At 46.9% G+C, this 15,080-nt stretch overlaps 1 protein-coding gene across 3 annotated transcripts in view; it reads left to right on the top strand.

Moving 5' to 3' along the window:
• Positions 1 to 4,350: 4,350 nt before the first annotated feature.
• LOC126524337 (protein RCC2-like) overlaps positions 4,351 to 15,080 on the top strand; it is a 66,149-nt gene continuing 55,419 nt past the window's right edge. Inside the window, exons 1-2 of one of the 3 annotated variants that reach the window (XR_011893522.1) lie at positions 4,351 to 4,928; positions 4,987 to 5,092. Coding sequence is in view for 2 of the 3 variants with exons in the window: in XM_050172667.3 (XP_050028624.2) it covers positions 4,764 to 4,928; positions 4,987 to 5,092 (271 nt within the window). In the remaining variant the exon portion in view is untranslated. Of the gene's footprint in view, positions 4,929 to 4,986; positions 5,093 to 5,307; positions 5,575 to 15,080 lie in introns of those variants that run through there. The other 2 variants (XM_050172667.3, XM_072287412.1) reach the window with 2 other exon arrangements.

Below are 15,080 nucleotides of genomic sequence, written 5' to 3'. Positions count from 1 at the left end.
CGTTAAGAGATAAGAAAAGAGCAGATTGGGTGATGGAAGAATTGCGAGTTAATGACATCTTAGTTGAAATCAAGAAAAAGAAATGGGCATGGGCAGTACATGTAATGAGGAGGGAAGGTAACCGATGGTCATTAAGGGTTACGGACTGGATATCAAGGGAAGAGAAGCGTAGCAGGGGGCAGCAGAACGTTGGTGGGCAGATGAGAGTAAGAAGTTTGCAGGGACAACAGGGCCACAATTAACACATCACCGGGGTAGTTGGAGAAGTATGGGAGATGCCTTTGCCCTGCAGTGGGCGTAATCAGGCTGATGATGATGATGATGACGAAGTCACTTTAATGGCCCTTATGATGCTTCTGTGTACCTCATAAAATCTTTTATTTGGCCAATGTGGCAAGAATGTATAGTGTGAAGCAGTAAGAACAGGGCACGCTAACTTCTAATCAAAAGGTTTATTGTGAAAAAGCAGTGATTTATAAAGGTTACCTGAAATAGTACAGCAATAAAACCTGATAAAAACTAGTGCTCGATGAAATCAAACATAAAAACGAGAAAGAGAGAAAATAAATACAAATATACAAGTCCAGGAAAAAAAAAACATTGTGATCACCAAGTGCGCATGTGGCTACCTTCCAATAAACTCGTTTTTCTCCCAATGGAATGGAACTGGAAGAGCGTGCTTGCATAAGCAAGCTGTCAGTCCATCTATTGGAATAACAACAGTGTTTCTTGAAAGGTGCTGGCATGCACGATTGGCAATTATAATAATTTTTTTCCTGCACTTGGAATTTTTATGTATTTTCTTTCTGTAGCATTTTTATTTATGTTTGGCTGCATCAAGCACCAATTTTTATCTAGCCATCAAAGATGTCTTTTTTCTTCCTGGTAATTTGTATAACTCCCCACATTTTTACAATGAACCTTAGCTGAAAGTTAGTCCTCATCCATTTCTAGTGTCATCCTGTGGATACTGCTTCATGCTATGCACCCTTGCAACATTTGTGTGTGTGTGTGCGTGCGCATGCATGGACTTGGATGTGAAATAGGCCCTTGAGCAGAGGTATCAGTCTTCTCCTGTGCAGCCTCATGAATTCATTGCAACAGAAATACGATGGACAAGAACGAAATGCACACACAGAGCGCTTCGATGTTGTCTGTTGTCTATCTGTTGCGCTTTAGGTAATAATGAATACACACCAACTCATCCAGTTTTCAGTTATTATGTCGGGCTTATAAGCCCGCTTGTGTCCTGGAATATCTGCATGCCTATGTATCCTGTAATTTAAATCTTGGCCATGTGCTTGCAAGTCGCGTGTCAATCTCCTGATTTTTCTGACAATGTGTGATGTGCAGGCCCAGACAGTTTCTGGTGAATCCATGCAGGTGTGCAGGGTGTAATTTGCACAAGTGCTGCTTTGATTGCTTTCAGTTCAGCTTTTCTAGGTGTAGGATGACCTGGAATGGTACTCACTTATATGGGGTTTAATTTTGTGCAGCGTCATACTACTGTTACACTGCTATTGCCACATCAGCATACTATATGTGCTTGATGTTTGTGTGCATCTTCATGATTAGCAACCTCCTCTGTGTGCTTGGCAGTTGTATATAGTCTCCTGGCCTAATTGTTTGCCTTCATATTGCACGGTATGGGCCTGTTGTGTTTCAAGTTCAGGTGCTCCCGAGGTTGTTTCTGAAGGGAGGGGTAGTTGTCTTTGCATCTCATATGCTAGCTGGCATAGTATCTTGGGACCAGATTCTGAGCTCTTGAGGCAAAGAATTTGTGCCGCAGGCTGCAATTCTACTCTGTCTAGGTGCTTGTTTGTTTGCTCTTTCTCATAGAGGTCTTCAAGCATGGTAAGCCGGAAAGACCTGTTATTACCCGATGCCTGTATTCAATGAGTTGTCTTTTTTGTGTGCTGCTGGTAATTCATACCGTACAATACCTTGGACCCAAGCACAGCATCTGCTATTTTCCATAGTATCCACTCGTCCACCCCCCATGATTTCAATATTATACTTTCACAAGGTGTAGAATTTGCCTCCAGGCATGGCATAATTGTTTCACCCATAGAGTTTCCTACAAAAATTACTAGAGGGAACTCTGGCGCTGCAGTCGTTGTCCTACCATGGGAATGATGGTAAGTACATGGATTTGTCTGATCTTCGTGCCTGTGGATTCAGACGTTCTTAAGGCTTTGTATATTACGCTATATAAATCTTATTGTCGTATATTTCAGCGCAATCTATATTATTCGAAGTGCAGAAGACGCCGGGAATGCATACAATTGCTATTAATTGCAACAATTGAGCTTGTGCAGGTGGCCAAATCGAAACGCGCCAAGCGTCTCAAGGCACTGGCATGCCCGCGATAAATTCATAAGGACGTTTCATTCGCTTGTCGATGCGTGCGTCTGTGGCTTAATGATTTCAATATCAAGTTTCTGTGCTAGAGTCCCTGTGTTCGAATCCTGCCGTCTGGCAATTTTAATGATGGTCATTTAATTATTTATTACGCAATACACTGTTGAAAATGACGAGTTTAGAAAGTCACAAAGCCGTTTGAAGCCAAAAGGACGAAGTTTAGGCAAATCCATGTACTTCCCATAATTCTCATACTGGGACAACCGCTCCCATTGCAGCTCCCGTAGACACGAGCGCCAGTGTTCCCTCTAGTAATTTTTGTAGGAAACTCTATGGTTTCACCGACGCGCTGGCTCTGCCGTCATGGTCTTACACTAACTGAGGATTTGTGGATGTTGACTTGCGGGTATGTTTGTCCAGCTTATGTGGAGCACAATGTGCAATCTGGGGTAGTTCTTGATTCTAGTCTTTTTTCCGATGTCGATGTAAGCTGACTTATCAGAAAGTGAGAGGCCAGACTGGCCAAGAAAGTTTGCAGTGTTGTCCAGAGCTTGTTGCATCATTCTTGATTTCTGTATAAGATAGCTTTCCTATGGACTGCAGTACACTATAGGCTGTAGTGTTTCTTGTAGTATGCCTGTGTTGTTGGTGTGGGTGGGCAAAATGTACCTCCAACCCTCACCTGGAATTTTCTGCCTTTCAGAAAATTACTGTTTAACTTTAAGTGCTCTACCAGAACTTTCTTTGCTCATCGTTCCTCTTATTAGAGTAGCATGAGCTACTGCTGTTAAAAGCCTCTTCATTCTTTCATAAGCGGTATTACACAAGGCCCTGCAATAAAGTTTCTGCTGCTTATGGCCCACTCATATCTGCTGGAAGGGACAACTCTTGAAAAAGGTCTTCTTTGTGCTGTGTGTGCAACATAGTATGAGCATTCACGCCTTGACATATATACATCTGTAGAACCAGCTTCCTGACAGAGTACTTGCTATACCTGATTATGCTTATTTGTGCACTGCTGTTGAACAATACATATTGATGCAATGAATGCTTACACTCGAACGATCACGAAAGTTGGTTGTTTTACAATTGTGCCCTTTGCTTTCGATTGGTGTTAGATATTGCATAAGCATGCCCCCCTACGCGATAGTATGTGAAAGTTTAAGGGTTCAATAAAAAGTGATGAACTAAATCTAAGTGCAAGAGCCTTTTTTGACCTATGACTCCCATCGAAATGAGACTTCCATGGCTGGCACTTCAACCCCTCGCCTTTAATAGAGGTGCAGTAAGGATGCAAAGTCCGCAACATATTCAATGTTTATTGGTTTCTGTGGAAGAAAAATAAATTCTCCAGAGAAGAGGTGCAACTTAACGTGCATGTAATATTCGAAAACAAATTAACGACGCTGTTTATTCAAGCTACGGATTTAATGCTGTCGTAGAAAATTCATTACGATAGCCTACACTTTTGCCATGTCAAATTTAATAAATCAGGTAAGATAACCTTTCAAGATGCATCGGGGTATTCACGCTTGAAAACCGATAAGAAGATGCAACACAGCACAACGTTGAAACATTGCATACTTTGCCGTCTTGTCATTTGTCCTTGTCGAGGTTGAAATTATTTAAGCTGCTCCGTACGCGCGATTTTGGTATGCTATTCAGCAAAAGAAAATTGCGAAAACCCCAAAAGGCCATGTCGTCTCGTGGCAACTCGCAAAGGTGTACGAAGCAAACGTGAATATGCACTTCATTTGCTGCGTAGCGTGTCATCAAACGGGTAGAAATGGGAGTATGGGACCTGCGGTACAAGTTTTTTTATTCTCCCTTAGCGTACGTACCGAATTCGGTAATCCACATCTTCGCGCATTGCACTTGTTGAGGGAGAGGCCATTTCCCAAAACAAACCGGCGAAATAGCTTTCCGCGCAATTTCGACGGAAAATCGCAGCGATCGCTGCGACTGTGCGACCAACCGGTTGGTCACAGCCGAAATTCGGGGGGCCGGCACTGCGACTGCGATTTTCGTCGCAAACGACGGAAATCGCATCATGTGCTTGATTATGTGCATGCAGATAATCATATGCTTTCTGCGAGGCAAAAAGAAAAAAAACTCTGATCTACTGCTCCCCGGAAAGCCGTAGGATAAGGAAGTTGTAGATACAAGCCTCGGACGCCCCATGCGAATACAAAAAATATAAACGCCTCCATGCGTGCGTTAAAACGCAAGATAACGCGATCGCAAAGCCGTCGAGCGGTCGACATCACTCCGTTGTCCATCCGCGCGGCCACCAGGTGCGGCCTATTTCCAACGACCACCGGAGCGGGCTCATCGCGTCGTCCTTTCCTTTGGTAGGGGCATAATAACGGTCGCGGCGGCACGGCAGCAGCGCAGACGTGAACATGGACGGCGAAGCGGCGAGCGAGGCAAAGCGACCGCGACTCGACGACGAGGCGGGTACACCGGCGGCCGGGGCCGACAATGGCGAGCAGGCGGACGACGCGCGTCCCAACGGTGACGGTCCGGACGCCGCCGCCGACGCCGCTGACAAGGCCAAGCGCGGATTCGTGAGTGTCTCCTTTTCTGTCGGCTATGGCCAGCGCGTGAACACCGCTCTCGGCGCAGCGCGTCGAGGCCACGGGCTGTGCCGGCACGCTGCTCTTCACCGGGGGCACCAACTGGGACACGATCGGCCGCAGACCCAAAGACAAGCAGAAGGCGGCCGCCGCCGGTGAGTGGCCTTTGTGCGCCATGGCGCAGTCAATCAAGCCGTGACATACTCACGTGCATAGGGTGCAAACCGCGGTGGCTGATGATCCTCGCCTTTGAACATTGGAAGGCGTGTTTCAGTTATGAAGTTACAAATCAAAATACTTGTTTGATGTCTTTTTTTTTTTCAGAATTAATATTTTTTTTTTTTTTTACAGTGGTTAGGGGGGGGGGGGGGCGGAGGCTCCTTAAGCTAAGTTATTCGGTGTGATCCTTATGCGTCTGTGCCCAATCTGATAATACCGGTGTCACACGGCCACTTTCGATCGCGATCCAGATCGAAGTTCTCGACTGCGATTGGCTCCCTCGCGCAGCTTGCGCAAAGGAACCAATCGCGATCAGAAATGAGCCGTGTGACACCCGTATAAAATGAGATTGACTGGCATGCCCAGGTTTCATGAACCAAACGCTGAGAAATGATAGTTGCTGCTTCCCGACATAACGGTAATCACCATTCTGTGCTTGTCTTCTGGCGCTAAAATGTTATCCATGTTCGTATGCCAACACCCCCAAACACACGGTTGTACCGCAGTACTTCCAAAGTACATATACCCACGCTACAATAACAATAGTGTTTCGGTTCTTTGTTGACTTATTTTGGGCCTAGGGAGGAGGATGAGCCAGTTTTCCCCGCCGACTAGAAATGTATTGGAAAACAGTGAGATCAGTTCTTGCGGAACCAGTACTTCTGAGCCCTTGCTTCCCTTCTTTCATTGTTCTTACCAATCTCTGGTCCCTCTCGTGCGTTGCACTTAATGCTGCAAATGTCTGGTTGTTCATTTTGTTACTGCTTGTCATTGTTCTGAAAATCCTGCATGCGAACAAGTTACTCTGCTTCAATTGGTTCTGAACTATTTGTAGCATTATTATAAGTATATATAGCACTGCACTTACAGGACTAATCATATATTGTAATGAGAAGTTTTAAGCAGATCAGAACTGTTGCAAAGTAGTGTTTCTTGAAGCGATAAATTGCCCACCACATCCTCCCCTGCACCTAGTTTGCTTTGCCTATTTAGCATGCTTGCCAGTAAAGCCCTGTAATAGAGTTCTAGCTTGCCCAAAAACTTCTTGTAATTTTGTTTTACCGGGTAGGTGCATGGCAGCAACAACGCTAGTAGCAAGAGCTGGTGCTCCTGACACAGCAGCAGCGGCACAGATTGTTTGGGCCAGAGCCAATATTGAGAAGTGTAACATTTTTTGTTGACTTCGATCGAAGCAGATCCTTCGGCTTGATCGCATGTGTAGGCTTGAAAAAGAAAATCGTTGGCAATGAACCACTTTTTGATCAGCAAACCGCCTTAGGGTTTTTAGGTAAAAAAACACCCTGAAAGTCATTTGGCCACGTAATTTTAGCACATGATTAACAGCCCTTGTATGCAAGAGCTCTTTTGAAGCTCTTGTGTCACTGTTATGTTTTGTTGTATCCCGTTTTTAATGAAACCTAATTGCCATAGCCCACATCACTAACCAGTCAGTGTCAAATATTTTACTACTTATATGTCATATGCCATTTACAGCGAGTGCTTAGGCCCTTTTACAGCCATGTCACATTTACCATGACGAATTCATTGCCCATGCCATCTGCAATATATTGTAACATTACCATGTGTCATGGCACTCTTTGGCCATAACTGGCTCTTCTGCCAAGGAACACCACACGTCATCATCATCCACACAGGCAAGTCTACACAATATGGACTGTAGTACAAAAGATCGCTGACAAACGCAAAGACACAGTCATGTACACTAGTTCCTTAAGCACACGGAAGGCTCTACACGTGAAATCCAAATGTGAGCCCTTGTTAGGTGGCATTTTAAACATAACGTCAAACAAATATAGTAGATCAATTAGGTTTTGCTGGTGTCCAAGCCATGTTGGGATACCAGGTAATGAACAAGCGGATAGATGCGCATCAATGTCAGTGTACAAAGACATAACCCGTGTGTCTACCAACCGAGAAAACAGGGAATTTTACTTAAAAGGAACGAAAGTCGCGGTAATGCTGGCTTGAGTAACAGACAGGAATTGTAACAAATCGTCTTTGACACCCTGCCATCGGCTGGAGGAGTTGCCAGGGTACAGTCAACGACCGACTTTCCGGATGCCCGATAATTTGGACAGCTTCGCGGTACACCACGTACCCCATAGAGTCAATGTATATCAGCACATCTGAAATTTCGGACGCAAGAACCCTTTGCCATTTGATTTTCCAGACATTTTGCCGTGACCGCAAGTCTAAAACAGCATTAATAAAAGCCACCACGGCTGCAGTTTTGATTACCTGGCCGCCTCGAACTGGCACTCTCGCACACAGATCTGCTGGCAGCTGTAGCCACCACTGTGGCCATGATAGGCCTAACTGCTTCAACATTCGCTATTAAGCTTCTTGCCATTGAGTGTTGTGTTTTTAATTGAAAGAATTTGCCGCTGTCAGCAATGGCACCAATGGCTTTTGTGGTCCTTGCAATTGGCTTCGAGGCTCGGAAAGCACGGTGTGTTGCATAATGCTGGTTCCCGAAAGTCAGCTTCGCCTCTTTACAGAAATGTTACTTAGCGAAGCATGCACAAAAGTGTTGTGGTGAAGCATAAACGTGGGAAGGGGCTATTGCCACCAGACACAGTATGTATTCCTTAATTATATGCACATGTACTTGGTATCTCCTGTCGCAGTATAAGCACCGGTATGCCTCATATGTGTACCGACAATCCTTTAGAGCTTTTTCCAATGTGCCTGTGGCAGTTTGAACCCTTAAATGCAATAAAAGACAAGCATTAATTTTTTCCAACTGGCCGATTTTTCAGACGTTTTCGCGGCCCCTAGGAATACCTTGATGTGTGCCATTGCACAACACATGCTAGAAATTGCATTACTCAGTCTAAAAGCACACGATACACAGATCAAGATAAAAACCATAGCACTCTACTTCCAGCAAGATTACTGGAAAAATATTTTTGGGTTAAAGGAGAGTGATAGACCTCTAAACCTTAGTAAATGTAGTGGCAAACCTCGGAGCGCAATAAATAATTTAATATAACAGGCTTTCTATGGCTAGTTTTGGTTTCATTCTCAGGAGGATGCTCTTTTGTGACGTTATATTGCAGTGTGTAGTCACGTGGGAGTGCGACACGGTTTTTTGCTTCCTCCAGCTCACTTGGTTGCCTTGTATGCTGCTACTAGTTGTGAGAGCTGACATAGCAACAGAGTGGACGACTGAGTGAGCCGGAGAGAGTGTTAAACATTGCAAAGTCCTGCTTTCACATGACCGCATACTGTGACATGACATTGCAATGCAGTAGAAAGGACACCAAAACTGACCAAAGAGGGGATTATATTAAAGGGGCCCTAAAACACTTTTCGAACTAATCATGGAATTACCTCGCTATTCGAGTATGTTGCCTTGTAAATCTCCTGCCGCAAATTTTGTTTCTAATTTATTAAGTATAAGCAGAGTTAGATGTAGTTATTGCACTGGTGAGTGGATTTCTCTCTCCTTTCGTCTCCATTAATTCACTACAAGCTTTGCAGTGGAAAAGCCAAGGGCGCAAAGCCCTGCCTAAATGTTTGTCTCGGTGGCGACATTTGTCGCAGCACCCAGTGGCAGCCGTGGCAGATGATGCTATATGGAACATTGTGTGTAGACTGCCAGTCCACAGATTAGCTGTTCATTCACTCTTTTGGAGAGCGCAGACATATGTATATATATATATATATATATATATATATATATATATATATATATATATATATATATATATATATATATATATATTGTTACGTAGGAAGACGCCGACGAAAAGCTATATACAAGTATATTTAGAAGGCAATACGCCGCGCTTGGCCAAGAGGCAACAGCCCGCGTTATCCTCTAATCGTCATCGTCGTCGTCTTCACCCTGCTCGCCTATTTGTCATCGCAAATACTGTTCCTTAGCACTACCCCAGCGGCAAAAGCGCCGTCCCGGAGCGACTAAACACCGGACTCGGAAGCAGTGTAGTAGGCCTTGAGCCTACTGACGTGCACAACATCACTAGATGCCAGAGTAGAGGACGAGGTTGAACGCACAGGAGCAATTTCGTACGTCACAGGCGTCACCTGGCACAGCACGCGGTAGGGCCCTGTGTATCGCGAAAGAAGCTTCTCTGAAAGTCCGACATGACGAGAGGGCGACCACAGGAGCACGAGCGCACCAGGCGAAAACTGTGCGTCACGGCGTCGGGTGTTGTACTGACGCTGCTGAGTGGTTTCCGAGGCCGTCAGTCGAGTACAGGCAAGCTGGCGTGCATGGTCAGCGAGGGCGATGGCGTGGCGCGCATACTCGCTTGTTGAGATCGCAGCAGGAGGAAGTGCCATGTCTAGGGGAAAGGTCGGTTCGCGACCGTACAATAGGTAAAATGGAGAAAATCCTGTGGTGTCGTGCCGGGAAGAATTGTACGCAAATGTGACGTAAGGAAGGGCAATGTCCCAGTCGTGGTGGTCCTTGGAAACGTACTTGGACAGCATATCAGTAAGCGTACAGTTTAACGCTCTGTCAGGCCATTGGTTTGAGGATGGTATGAGGTAGTCAGCTTGTGTTGAATGGAACAGGAATGCACAATTTCGGCGATAACTTTCGAGAGGAAGTTATGACCACGGTCAGTAAGCAGCTGTTGTGGGGCGCCATCAAGTAAGATAACGTCACGCAAGAGAAAGTCCGCGACGTCAGTGGCGCAACTGATAGGGAGAGCCCGCGTGGTAGCGTATCGGGTGGCATAATCAGTTGCGACGGCTACCCATTTGTTCCCAGAGGATGGCATGGGAAAGGGACCGAGGGGGTCTAATCCAACACGAAAGAGCAGTTCCACAGGGATGGTGATCGGCTGAAGATGACCAGCAGGTAGCACCTGAGGTGTTTTCCGACGCTGGCAGGGATCAGAGGCAGCAACATAGCGTTGGACGGAGCGATCGAGACCAGGCCAATAGAAGCAGCGGCGGACACGGTCGTACATGCGGGTTACCCCAAGATGTCCTGCAGTGGGTGCGTCATGCATCTCAAAGAGCACAGTCTGTCGTAGATGTTTTGGTATGACAAGAAGATTAGAGCCGTCAGGGAGGAAGTTCTTTCGGTACAGAATGCCGCCCTGGAGGACATATCGGCGAACGGATATGTCGGTTGGTGTAGAGCGCAGACGCTCGATGAGTACTCGCAGCGATGGGTCCCGGTACTGCTCATCGGCGATGTTAGCGAAGGCAGACACAAGAGAAAATGCCATTGGCGGTACTACTGGCGGCGGCGTCAGGCTCGTCTACTGGGTAGCGAGACACGCAGTCAGCGTCCTTGTGTAGTCAGCCAGATTTGTAAGTGACAGAGTACGAATATTCTTGGAGGCGTAAGGCCCAGCGACCAAGTCTTCCTGTAGGATCGTTCAGTGAGCATAACCAGCAAAGCATGTGATGGTCTGTGACAACAGAAAAGGGTTGGCCATATAAGTATGCGCGGAACTTCGCAAACGCCCAAACTAGGGCCAGACACTCATGCTCAGTGATGGAATAGTTGCGCTCCGCGGGCGAGAGGAGCCTGCTGGCGTAAGCGATAACACAGTCGTGGCCGTGCTGGCGTTGTGCCAGTACTGCGCCAATTCTGTGACCGCTGGAATCTGTACGAACTTCGGTAGGCGCAGAAGGATCGAAATGGGCCAGAACGGGAGGGGTTGTGAGAAGGTCGATTAGAAATGAGAATGTAGAGGCCTCATTATCGCCCCACTGGGAAGAGGCGTCTTTTTTCAAAAGCACGGTTAGTGGTTGTGCTATGGCCGCGAAAGTTTCTACGAAACGGCGGAAGTACGAGCAAAGGCCGATGAAGCTGCACACATCCTTGACACACTTTGGAACAAGGAAGTGCGTAACAGCATGGATCTTGCCTGGGTCTGGTTGCACTCCGTTTGCGTCAACGAGATGTCCAAGGACGGTAATCTGGTGACGGCCGAATTGGCACTTCGATGCGTTGAGTTGCAGACCGGCTCAACGAAAAACGTCGAGGTCTGCTGAGAGGTGCTCAAGGTGCGCAGCGAATGTTGGGGAGAATACTATAACGTCGTCCAAGTAGCACAGGCACGTGGACCATTTGAAACCGTGCAGAGTCCATCATGCGTTCAAAAGTGGCAGGAGCGTTACATAGACCGAACGGCATCACTTTGAATTGATAAAGACCGTCGGGTGTTACAAAGGCAGTCTTCTCGCAGTCGAGCTCGTCCACGGCAGTGTGCCAGTAGCCGGAGCGAAGGTCAATAGAGGAGAAATAGCGAGCACCGTGGAGGCAGTCAAGGGCGTCATCAATCCGAGCTAAGGGATACACGTCCTTTTTGGTAACCCTGTTAGGTGCCGATAATCCATGCAAAAGTGCCATGACCCGTCCTTCTTTTTTACCAGTACAACAGGTGACGCCCATGGACTACATGACGGTTCAGTAATGTTCTTGGCAAGCATTCTGTCAACTTCGGCGTGAATAACTTGACGCTCAGTCTGTGATACTTGATACGGGCGGCTATGAAGAGGAGGGGCATCGCCGGTATTAATGCGATGTTTAACAGCTGTAGTTTGGGCCAAAGGACGATCGTTAAAGTAAAAAAATATTGTGGTAGGAAAACAGAACGCGGTAGAACTCATGAGCGTGCTCGGACTGCATCTCGGGTGCAGTCATTTTCTGTAAGTCGGCGATGGTACAAGTTGCTGACTGCGATGGTAGAGGAGGATCGGCTGAATTGTCGTCTACTGCAGTAGATGCTACTGAGTGATCCTCGAATAAGCAAAGCTGGGCCAGAGACATCCCGCGTGGCAGCACTTGTGTTGTCAAGCCAAAATTGACCACTGGCAGGCAGACGCAGTTCGCCGTAATAGATAAAACTGTATGAGGTACTGTGATCCCGCGTGTAAGGAGGACGTCTTGCATAGGAGCAGCAATGTAGTGACCGTCGGGGACTGGTGGGGATGACATGAAGTCAACGTAAGTCAGTGCCGAAGGTGGCAAGCGAACGAAGTCGACGGGACTGAGGCGGCCGGGGTGTGGTTCAACGGGATCCAGAACAGGCAGGTCAAAGCGGAGAGTACTGGCGGAACAGTCAATGAGACCAGAATGTGCGGAGAGGAAGTCTAAGCCGAGGACAACGTCATGAGTACAATGGGCGATGACTGTGAATAGCGCGATAGTGGAGTGATCGGCGAAGGAGACGCGAGGGGCACACATACCAATTACGGGGGCTGTTCTGCCATCGGCGACTTGGACAACAGGCGTCGTGGCGGGTGTGATTATTTTCCTCAGCCGGTTACAAAGGTAAGCCCTCATTACCGACAAATGCGCCCCAGTGTCTATGAGAGCAGATACAGAAACACCGTCGAATTTCATGTCGAGAAGGTTCAGATGAGTGGGGAATGTCAGGAGAGGATTTGGCGGTGTAGGGAGCAATGCAGCTTCACCTCGAGGCGCTGCATCGTCTAATTTTTCGGCTGGGAGCGGCGTCCAAAGGGAGTCGGCGAATAGGAGCGACAGGGGGAAAGGGGAGCGAGATTGTCCTCGTTGGGGCGAAGGCGAACGAGAATAGGGGCGGTTCGGCGCAGGATAATCTGTGGCGGCATTATCAGAGCGAGCAGCATAGGGACGACAAGGGCCACCTGGGGGGCGAGAGTAGACAGTATAAGTAGACCGGTTCGGGGAACTCCAGCGACTGCGACAGTGCTGAGAAATGTGCCCGATTCGATGGCAGTGAAAACAAATGGGCTTGTTGTCAGCTATGCGCTATTCAGACGGGTGGCGGAAACGTGGTGGGTAAGAAGATGCGGGACGGGGCGGAATCGAAGAAGCCTGTTGGGTATCAGGGCGATGGGCCAAGCAGGTAACGTGAAGATCCATGTTTGCGAACTCCTGGCGGATAACTGCCTGGATCAGGGAAACCATGACTGCAGGTGCGTTAGAGGGGCTGGAGTCGAAGGCAGCCGGATAGGCGGCCTCGATATCACGTCGGATGATTCTGGTAACATCACCAGTGTTAGGACGAGGAGCGTCGGCACAGGAAAATGTCGCTGAGGTGCTGAGCAGACGGGCAAACTGCTGGTCGATACGTCGGCTTTTAGTGAGTTCCGAGCGGCGGCACTCTTTTATAACTGCATCCACCATTGCCACGTTGTTGAAAACGAGCAAGTTGAAGGCGTCATCCGCAATGCCTTTGAGGATGTGCGAAACCTTATCTGACTCAGTTATGTCTGTTTCAACTTTGCGGCACAGAGCCAAGATGTTCTGAATGTACGTAATGTAGGGCTTTGTTGACGTCTGCACATGGCCGGAAAGCGCCTTCTGCGCGGCAAGTTGGTGACCGTAGGGGTTGCCGAACAAGTCTCGGAGCTTTTGCTTAAGCGACTCCCAACTGGTGAGCTCATCTTCGTGCATCCGAAACCAAACTCGAGGTGTGCCACCGAGGTAAAAGACTACGTTGGCAAGCATGATAGTAGGGTCCCACCAGTTATTGCGGCTGACGTGTTCGTACAGGCTGATCCAGTCCTCGACGTCTTTCCCATCTTTACCTGAGAATACGCCAGGATCACGGGGAGTGGGGAGAGTGATGTAGGTCATCGAAGTGGCAGCAGGTGTCGGATGTCGGAGCCGGCGGAGTCGAGTTGTCATTGCTGGGAGCCATGAAGGAAGGCTCGACATACCATCCACTGCGAAGCTCCATGATGAGGTACAGGGAACGTCCACCTCCACCAGATATGTTACGTAGGAAGATGCATATGAAAAGCTGTATACAAGTATATTTACAAGTCAATACGCGGCACTTGGCCAACCGACAACAGCCCGCGCTAGCCTCTAATCGTCGTCGTTGTCTTCACCCTGCTCGCCTATTCGTCATCGCAAATACTGTTCCATAGCAATATATGTTTCATTTAACTCAACATCAGCAACAGTAGGGTTACCCTGAGAATGTTCTCACATGCAGCATACTCTGCTGCGAGGCCCCTCGAACACATACCTGCATACAGGATGATGTTGGAAAATGAAATGTCTTAGGAAGAACTACGTCGCAGTACACTGAAAGATTTTCTCAAACTTGAAACTGTATTTTCACATTTTGTGCGAGTTGATTGCCAAAGCTTATTTAGCCAATTATATATATGTGTACCATTGTCAAATAATAAAATGACAGTGAACAAAGTTAAAGTTTCTGTTTAGAATATTGCAGATAGTGCATTTTGTTTTGACAGGAGATCAAAATTACGATCAAGGCCTATAACAGTGGACACATATCAGTGTAATTTCACGAAATTACCTATCAGATGGCTTGTACTCATGAGATTAAGATCAGTGTTTCCAATATTTCTTGAGTGTCATTATTGCCTTTTGTTGTGAAATTTAAATGCCACTAAGGCGGACAGTTGCAAAAAATATTTTAGGAATGCACTTCTCTAGTGTAGTAATAGGCTGTATATTTAGAAATGGAAATTAGAGAGAGTTGAGTTCTTGGCCTAGGGCATTTGGCATGGAATAATTGTTATTCAGAAATAACAAGGAAAATATTCCACCTGAGATTGATTAGCAGCTTCTTCTCTAAGTGTAGATGTCATCAGTGGTTGACGACTTTCTTTTTTTAAGACCTTTTGCACAATTTCAGTAAATTTTATTTGCTAGCGGTTTTTGCATACACTTTTCCTATGTTTACCATACTTCCCGTAGATAAAGAAAGAAATTTTAGGCATAACTTTTGACAAAAAGCTCAGATTTTTGCCACACATAAGCAGCCTTAGAAAGAAAGCTTCTCAATCGCTCAAGGTACTAGAGTGTTTTAAATTAGGGTACGCAAGCAGAAAAAAGTTATATGTTAGCAACTCCAAACGCAAGCCTCGCTGAGGTCGCATGTGCTGACAGCGCCATCAGTGTCTGATCGTTGCCGCGTTATCATTTTTTAAAATATGAAATCAAGC

The sequence above is a fragment of the Dermacentor andersoni genome, chromosome 3 (genome assembly GCF_023375885.2).
Source record: "Dermacentor andersoni chromosome 3, qqDerAnde1_hic_scaffold, whole genome shotgun sequence".
Taxonomy (NCBI): domain Eukaryota; kingdom Metazoa; phylum Arthropoda; class Arachnida; order Ixodida; family Ixodidae; genus Dermacentor; species Dermacentor andersoni.
This window is presented reverse-complemented; position numbering and strand designations above follow the sequence as displayed.